This window comes from Salvia splendens, chromosome 9, assembly GCF_004379255.2.
Source record: "Salvia splendens isolate huo1 chromosome 9, SspV2, whole genome shotgun sequence".
Lineage (NCBI taxonomy): Eukaryota > Viridiplantae > Streptophyta > Magnoliopsida > Lamiales > Lamiaceae > Salvia > Salvia splendens.
In genome coordinates, this window is record NC_056040.1 from 15246098 (window position 1) to 15254364 (window position 8267).

The window sequence follows — 8267 nt, forward strand, 5'->3', positions numbered from 1 at the left end:
TTATTTAATCTATAATATAGATTTATGCCAAGATTAAAAAAAGAAAAACAATGAGATCAGTTGTAGTATATTGTAGTACAACTAATGAAGTTCCACTATAACATGTCAATTCTGTACTAAAAAAGTTACAACCTTAAAATCTCTCTCTCTTTTCGTGGGATGCAACAGTTAACCTTATTTCCTTGATACAACAAAATCATCGTATTCTGGTTTCTACACAGACCAAACACAGTAAATTCTTTACAAATAAACCCTTCAACCAATTTTTCTTCCTACAATGGATTCACAAAACAGGAGATAAAACCTGGTTAGACCTTCTTCCCAAAATATCAAGATCCACCCCCTCGAACTTTGCCCGGAATCATCTCCGGGCAGAGTCAGGTAAAAGAAGGTAGCAACGACGAGACGAGCCGATGCTGCCGGCCACCGGAATCCATGCACTCAAAATCTGCAGGGTCACCCCCCATAGCCGAAGCTGCTGTGTTATATACATCAGTTTCTCTGAGTGGAATGAATGCATTGTGATTGCTATTAGGCATAGTCATCCTACCACCACCCTCACACTGCTGCAACCCTAGAGTGAGTGAAACTCCTCCACCAACACTACTGAATCTCTCGAGCTCCGATATATGGTAACCGGCACCCATGAACCTCTCACTCCCACAGCTTGATTCCGCTACTGCGTCTAGGAAGAGGCCTGTCTCGTGCTCGGCCTTCTCGCCCTTCCCTACTCCGTACTCGCTCTGGAAGATGGAATTGGCGTCCAACCCCATCATCTCCACGTCGTTCATCTCAACGCCCTTCGGCTCCATGAGCTGCTGCCTTGCGGAAGCCGTGCCATGCTGCAGATCCTCTGCTTTGTCTTCGGAGGCCTTTGCACCGGGCTTCGAGGCTCGTGGGTTTGTCTCGGATGAGGAGTTGGAGTCAACATCAGCGTCGCCTGTCTCCTCTTTGTACATCTCCTCGACCATCGGCTTCCAGAGACGCACTCGAGCGTTGATGAACCAGTTTGAGACCTAAACCAACCACATATATAGTCATATATATTAGCAAACAAGGCAAGAAAAGACTAGTTGTTAGCTCTTCTGTCTCAACATGTTTCTTATGATTGTCTTTTGATAATAACTCAAAAAGGGAGAGAAATTACATTAACATCCAATGATGTCCAGCATCATTTACTTAAAATTTCCAACAATTCTCTCCATAAAAAACCAAACATTTAATTTCACCATCATCAGAAATTAATAAATAGAAATTGCAACTTCCCAATCATAAGTAAATGACTAATAAGTTAATCAAAAAATGAATTTTATTTGCACCTGACTTCTTGTCAATCCAGTCTGCCTCGCCAGCATGATCTTCTCCGAATCTTTCGGGTAGCTGCAGCACGAAACAACATGAACACATTCATCACAGATATCCCCTGAAAAGAAAAGACGAACACAAGAATCGTTTCTGCTACTTACGGATGGAGAAAGTGTTCGAAAAGCCAAGCTCTCAAGATGGAAACAGAGGACTCAGGCAGTCCCCTCTGTGGCCTCCACGTGTGCTGCTGCATCATGCCGAGCTGCTGCAGGGCTCTCTGCTGCCGGAGATGCTGATCCACATAGCGCAGTCGGGATATCCCAACCCCCCTCTCGTTTGAGGAAGCATCCTCCTCTCCGAGGCTCCTTCGTGCTACTTGAATCTGCCCGTTTATAGCATCATGTAGGCAGCGGAAGTGACGGGAAATGGTCTGAAGCGCGAGTGCAGTGTAAGGTTTGGCTGCTCCGGATCCTGCTATTACATCGAACGAAGACACCACAATCTGCATCTGATGGTAATACTGTCTGTATCTCCTGTCAACCTGCATCACAAATCTTGAATTGAGAAACCAATGTGGTAAAATAAATCAACCTTAAGATATGAATACAACTGTTGCTTGAGTCATTCAAAATCTTGAAATGATAAACCAATGTCATAGAACATAACAACCTTAACAAAAATTACAACATATGACTGAAAAAAACCACTTGTTTGCAACCTCATCAAAATCTTGAATTGAGAACCCATGTATTCTCAAAATGCCTTGCTCGATATTCCTCAATGTCCCGGTTATACATAGAACGTGCCCGGAAGAAATCCAAGAATTTACCAAAATTATTGTAGGAATTTTCAGACAAGCAATTAGACCAGTAGACTAGACATACTAATCTAATGTGATAAATAAAAGAACCTTAACATTGTTTCTCACCTCATCAAAATCTTGCAATGTACTACTAATACTATAAGACAAAGCAACCTTAACAAAATAAAACATATAGTATGAAAAGAAGGAATTAGTTCTCACCTCATCTAACATTGTGAGAAGCTTAGTCAGTTTATTTTGCAACTCCTGCTTCTCGGCTGCTGAAATCTCGACACGGGAGGCCCCATTCTCCTTAGGCATGGCTGAAAACGAAGGGTCCGACCCTCCATCTTTCAACTCCCCTTCACCCTCTCTCCTCAACTCTTTCCGAGCATTCTGCTCCTTGATGGCTTTCTTCACATTCACAACTTCATCCAGCAGCTCCTGAGCAGCTCTCAAGTACTTGGAGTTAGGAACAGCTCTTGCAATACTCGGCATTCCATACGAGGACATGTCACTCGCTCCATCCCCATTATTACCCCCCGCGAAGCCAGCAGCAAAGCTATTATCTTCATTCTCAAAAGATGTGTTCCTCCCCCTGTCTTCACCCTGCATCAATGCATTAGACCCCAGCATCGAGGAGAAATCAGCGCCCTCGTTCTGGTATGGGACGTGCAAGGGGACGTGCGTGCTGAGGCTAAGCGACAGCCCCTGCCCCTGCATGCTCGGGCCGCCTTGAAGGACACAAGAGCTGCTCCCCCCTGCTTGATGCATCATGAGCATCTCGTTCCTCCTGTCCTTCCACGTGTTTAGCTGGCTCTCCAACGCCCGTGAGCCCCCAAAGTTGAGGAGAACCTCCTGAGACGAGGTGTTTGAGTTTGAGGCGACGGGTGGAGCATCCATACAGCTGCTGGCTATTGCATCAGAGAAGGGCTCGGACGAGGGCGGGAAATTCATGTACATGATGGTGTTTCCGGTGAGAATCGGCGTTGATGAGTGAGAAGCAGGGGCAGGATCCTTGGAGTAGAGCATTGATGCAGCATCTCTTTGATTGTTTGACATAGGAAAATAGGTTCCCATGTATTCTATTCTTGGCCCTTCTCTCTTCCCTTGTGGGATTTCAGTTTAGACTCTTCACAATCTCTCTTTTTTAAGTGTAGCTAGAGAGAGATATCAAATAGCTCTGGAAAATCCCAGGTGGAAAATTAATCAGTAATTCAACATAAGCAATAAAAGCATGCTGTGTTCTTGATTTCATGCAGACATTCATACATAACCAATTAGGCATACATTATTTGGAGAAACAAATAAATCAAATGAATTATCTTTGATTATATATGCATACATAATCAGACTGCAAAACAACAAAATACACACACACAAATACAAGCATATGCAGAGGGCAATTGTGATAGCTATAAAAGATCAAGAAAAAAAAAATTGCTACTAATATTCATTTCCATATTCATGAACCAACTTGCTTGCTTATCCTATCAAAAAACCCCACAAATTGACAATTGACAATCCAAAAACAAGGAATTACAAACCCCAATCCCGGGAAATCAAACACCAAAAAGAAAAAATATTAGTACTAGCAAACAAAAGTGGGTTGAAGCAAGAAAACACACAGAAAAAAAGAATAAAAAAATTGCAGTAATTCAACAAAAGCTGCAATCTATAATCACATCATTGTACCAACATCATCCAATACTATACAATCGACATTAGAGAAAGGGACACCAAATTTTCCTGTTTTTTTCCTCTCCTCATCAGCAACAAATAAACAAATAAAATAAAAATCAATCACATCTCCAAACCTGAAATTCAGCATAAGCTGCGTTGCTTATGGGGAACAGCAGCTCCACGATCTGTCTAAAAAAACATTTCTTCACTGCAAACAAACAGATCCCAATACTCCAACACTATCACCTCCATCTTTCCCTCCCTCTCTCTCTCTAAAAAAAGAATCAAGAAGGAAGGAGGAAGAAAGAGGCAAGAACAATTAAATCCCAAATGAAAAAGAATAAAAGAAAAGGACAGAAACTTTTTATTTTATCTTTTTCTCCTGTCTAGTATATAGTAGAGTTGCAAGAATTTCAAAGTTGAAAGTACAAGAACATTATCACCCCTTTAAATCTTTGCTTTCACCTTTATGATAACTATTCTTGCATAAGTTCGTTCATCATCTACTCTTTTTATCTATTCCCACGTGAGACTTGCATACACCAAATTATTTTTATTTTTGAGTCGTTTTGTATCTCTCTATATCTATCATGTAAAAAAGGGAGCTCTATATTACTATTCAGAACAAACCCCACACCAAACACCAGAAAAATAAAAACAAAAATCAAATCTTGATTAAAAAAAATTGATACTACTAGTATTTTATTTATTTCTAAAACATCCCTTTCTCCAACCTTTGTAGGGGGAAATTAATCAATTGTAAATAAAGGGAAAAGGAAGCTATGTATCTTGTCTTAGCTGTTGCTGTTGTTTGTTGTTATTATTTGTTGCTTGACTTGGTTGATTCTTTGTTGCTGTTGATGGTGTTTGGTTATGGAGTGCCAATCTCTAACCACCAGTTGGTAGACCTAAAGCTTCCCTTAAACCTCTTTCTCTTTCTCTCTTGAGTTTCTCTCTTAAGTTAAGCATGGATGGAAGGTCTGCAATATCCACCATCTAATGCTTTATTTATTCTTTTGCCTGCATTATTATTATTCTAGTGGTTTGGATGGAATATTTTAATGGTTAGGAAAATCTTTTTATTTTTTTTTTCTTGATTTTTTTACTTTGTACCAATAGGGGGTGCCCATGTCACTAATATTTTTGTCTCGACGTGGCACCTAATTCTAGGCCCTATGATTTTCAGTTTGGACCTTTGTATTTAACATATTTGTATTTGCCTCTCTAAATTTGCAAGAGATTTATTTATTGCCCCTCTCTTTTGTTTATTGTAGTATAAATTGTTTTCTTATTTCTTCTTAATTTCCCCTTTGATTTGGAATTATTCTCCATGGAATTATGTGCTTTGCTTATTCACATTCTTCTTCTTTTTATAATGTACGTTTATATACGTATAATTATAAAGATTAATATTTTTTTCCGTCCAGCCATAAGCAACAAAGTGAATGGAGTGCTTTAACTAGAACAATGCAGACTTGCAGAATAAATAAAAAAATAATTGTGTAAATTTACATAATAACATCATTTTTATACCATGCAAGAAAAATACAATAGTATAACATTTACAATATGTGTAGTTTATAATATTATTAGTTTATTTTCAATCAAATTAAAACTTACATGGTTCTCGAAAAAATACATTAACTATGAAAAATAGTAACTTCATCGTTTAAGTAGGTTGATTGGTTAGTCTTAAGCATTTTTTTCTGCTACTAGATAATTGCTTTATATATTTTCTTAATTTAATTTGACGTTGTAAGCAATACAAATTATAAAACAAAATCAATGCTAAGATTAAATTGTAACACAAACCTAAAAATGATTAAAGAGTTACTGAATAGAATTAATTCAGATCTAAAACATGTTGAAAGATATTAAATTGAAATAAAATTAATGAGCACCAACTTTAGCTTAATGAAGGTAGGCATATACTAAAAGAGTGGCGTATGCCTGCCAACTTTCTTTGCCTTGCTTGTTTCTAAGCACTAAAATCACCTAATTTGATAGTCTTCTTTCTTTTGGAAGTTTGTTGATAGGTGGATTGCAAAGAGCATCTCTTTAGTGTGGATTAGCATATTTTTGGTAGCAAAAAACCCTCATTGAATATTGTTTTCATTTAAAAAATTTACACTTAAAAAGGCATATTTAGTTTATGACTCTCCCCAAGCATTAGTGATTATATTTAGGAGGCCTATTTAATTTATCCACATCAAGAATTAGAAAATAATAAGTGATCAATATCACATAATTATATTAAAACCTACATTTAACCCCACCAAACCATACATAATTTATTCCACTTCAATAAGATTTATGAGGAAGACTATTAGATAGTCCATACACTTCTATTATTGGGGTCCAATTTGGGAAGAAGTGATTGAGGGCATGTATGCAATGAACTAAAAGTCGAGGGGCTAAAAAGCAAAAAGAAAAACAATATTTAAAGCCTGTGAATTAGACAAAGCCCAGAAAGCAGCAAGTGATATGCAGAGAGACATCAGAGAGAATTACTGTAGTCTGAGAGAAAGCATAGGGATTCGGAAAAGGGAAGAATCTAAGGTTGCAAAAAGGAGAGAAATCATTGGCTGGAGCATGGAGGCTGTCTCAATGCATTTGCATCTGATTATTATTTTATTAAGCCTCGTTGATAGTGTGTCCACTTATTAATAATCGATATCAAAATTAGTACTACTACTATTGTTTAGTAGTATAAAATTAATAAAAAATAACCATTTTTGTGAAGATTTTGCCAATTTGGTGGTTTAAATTTGGTAGATTAAACATAAACATATTTATTTTATTATTGTATAAACAATAAAGTTAATAAAAAAATTAATCAGAAATTGTGAATCAACTTTTAATCGATTAATTATAACGTCTTATAAGATTTTATGCATCTCCTTATTTTTCTTTATTAGTATGATTAGGAATTTGTATACTGGTTTTCTGACCAATGAGACTTCAATTGTACCTTATGTATGAGTCAATCGATGGTATGATTATCTTCTATTGTATGTGAATCAATAAATTCTTATTGGCCATCTTTAGTATCCAATATGTAACGTCTGGATACCTTCATTTTATAAGAACTCAAAAGATTAAACAAGCATGTTTAACCTCATGCTATTTTAAAATGGGTGACTCTCCTGAGAAGTCTCTTTAAAAATAAGTGAGTGACGACAAACAAAGCACGCTAGTCTCACTGAATAATGACGAAACACATTTGAAAAATCCATTCTGGTATACCTGTAACAAATTAGAAGATTCATAATTTCTAACAAATTATTTTTCTAGTTTTTCATTTCCTTTAAAATTGGGTGAGATTTCATTTTTTAGCTTGATTTGATAAGATGATATTCAATAGGACCATATACAAGCAAACATATAATTATTGGTGATTAGATTTTGATATAATTATAATATCATCATTGTTTGACTCTGACTAATTATATCGAATTAAATTAAAAAAATAAGAAAATTATCTTAAACAAATTTACAGAAACATGACCTAGCGTGCATATAATATATGGGGAATGCAGCTATGCAGGTTTTCACGAAAAAATAAAATAAAATTGATGAGATCCACCACTCAAATATGGAGTATTTAACTAAAGTCGTGAAGAGAGCAGTTTTGAATTAGATTAAAATTGAAATTATTAATTCCGTCAAAAAATGAAATTATTATATTAGTGAGTTTGTTGAAATAAGGAACCAATTAAATTTATTTAATAGTTGTAGTAGGTCAGTCGTATGGAAAGTTATAATTATACATAAAATCCCATGACATTCGCCATTTACTAAACTATTGTCAGCTAATCTAATTAATCTGAAAATAAACAAGACTATCGTAATTTTTTTATATAGTGATTACCCTAATGATATCTTAATTATTAGAGTGTCAGTTATCGATCTGCTTAATTTGAGCACGCATAAAATTTAGTAGCTTCTAGGCCCTAATCATGATTAAATGATTTTTACAATATTATTTGGCGAGGGCTTATGTCATGGTAGTTGGATTCTTACTAACCAAATTCATTTTAAATAATTTATATGTTTTGGTTGGATGATGGCAAGCACAAATATACGACAGCAAGATAGATTTAAAATCACACTCCACCAGAATTTTGTTACACCAGAATTCAAATATGCGATACCAACAATTATTTAATTTTGTTGAAAAAGATGCTTGTTAATGTATAATGTACTGTTTATAAAAAGATCTAGCTTAAGTGATAAAAGTTGGAATACCATATGATTCTCCTTTAACGAGAGGTCTTAATATGATCCAATTCCAGCCTTAACGAAAGGTCTTATATCCAATTCCGGTCTATATTTACTTTGATATTGCTACCAAAAAACTTAACTTTTAGGATAAAATTTTTTTTGAGATGCATTACTAGCGTTTGAATTTTTTTTAAAATAACTATTTTTAATTTAAAAATAATAACAACGTGTTTCTAAGTTAAAGAGAAATTAT

General features: G+C 35.7%; 1 protein-coding gene across 2 annotated transcripts; it reads right to left on the reverse strand.

Annotated features, from left to right (window-relative positions):
• Window positions 1-33: 33 nt before the first annotated feature.
• On the reverse strand, window positions 34-4803 carry LOC121748773 (BEL1-like homeodomain protein 7). Of its 2 annotated transcripts, XM_042143284.1 has the most exons (6): window positions 4256-4803; window positions 3925-4062; window positions 2330-3290; window positions 1467-1846; window positions 1320-1380; window positions 34-1016 (listed from the first exon to the last, which is right to left on the reverse strand). In XM_042143284.1, exons 3-6 carry the CDS (start codon window positions 3185-3187, stop codon window positions 378-380), a joined length of 1938 nt encoding a protein of 645 aa, XP_041999218.1. In that variant the 5' UTR covers window positions 3188-3290; window positions 3925-4062; window positions 4256-4803; the 3' UTR covers window positions 34-377. The 2 variants fall into 2 exon arrangements, with proteins under 2 accessions (XP_041999218.1, XP_041999217.1); XM_042143283.1 differs by having other exon boundaries at window positions 3925-4803.
• Between the last annotated feature and the right edge of the window lie 3464 nt (window positions 4804-8267).

What these genes read in the sequence shown, in the direction of transcription:
- LOC121748773 (XM_042143284.1), bottom strand. Translation starts at nt 3,187, where the DNA reads ATGGGAACCTATTTTCCTATGTCAAACAATCAAAGAGATGCTGCATCA. An exon ending in TTCGAACACTTTCTCCATCC is followed by an intron (nt 1,381 to 1,466) that starts GTAAGTAGCAGA and finishes TTCGTGCTGCAG; the next exon opens with CTACCCGAAAGATTCGGAGA. An exon ending in CTGGATTGACAAGAAGTCAG is followed by an intron (nt 1,017 to 1,319) that starts GTGCAAATAAAA and finishes TGGTTGGTTTAG; the next exon opens with GTCTCAAACTGGTTCATCAA.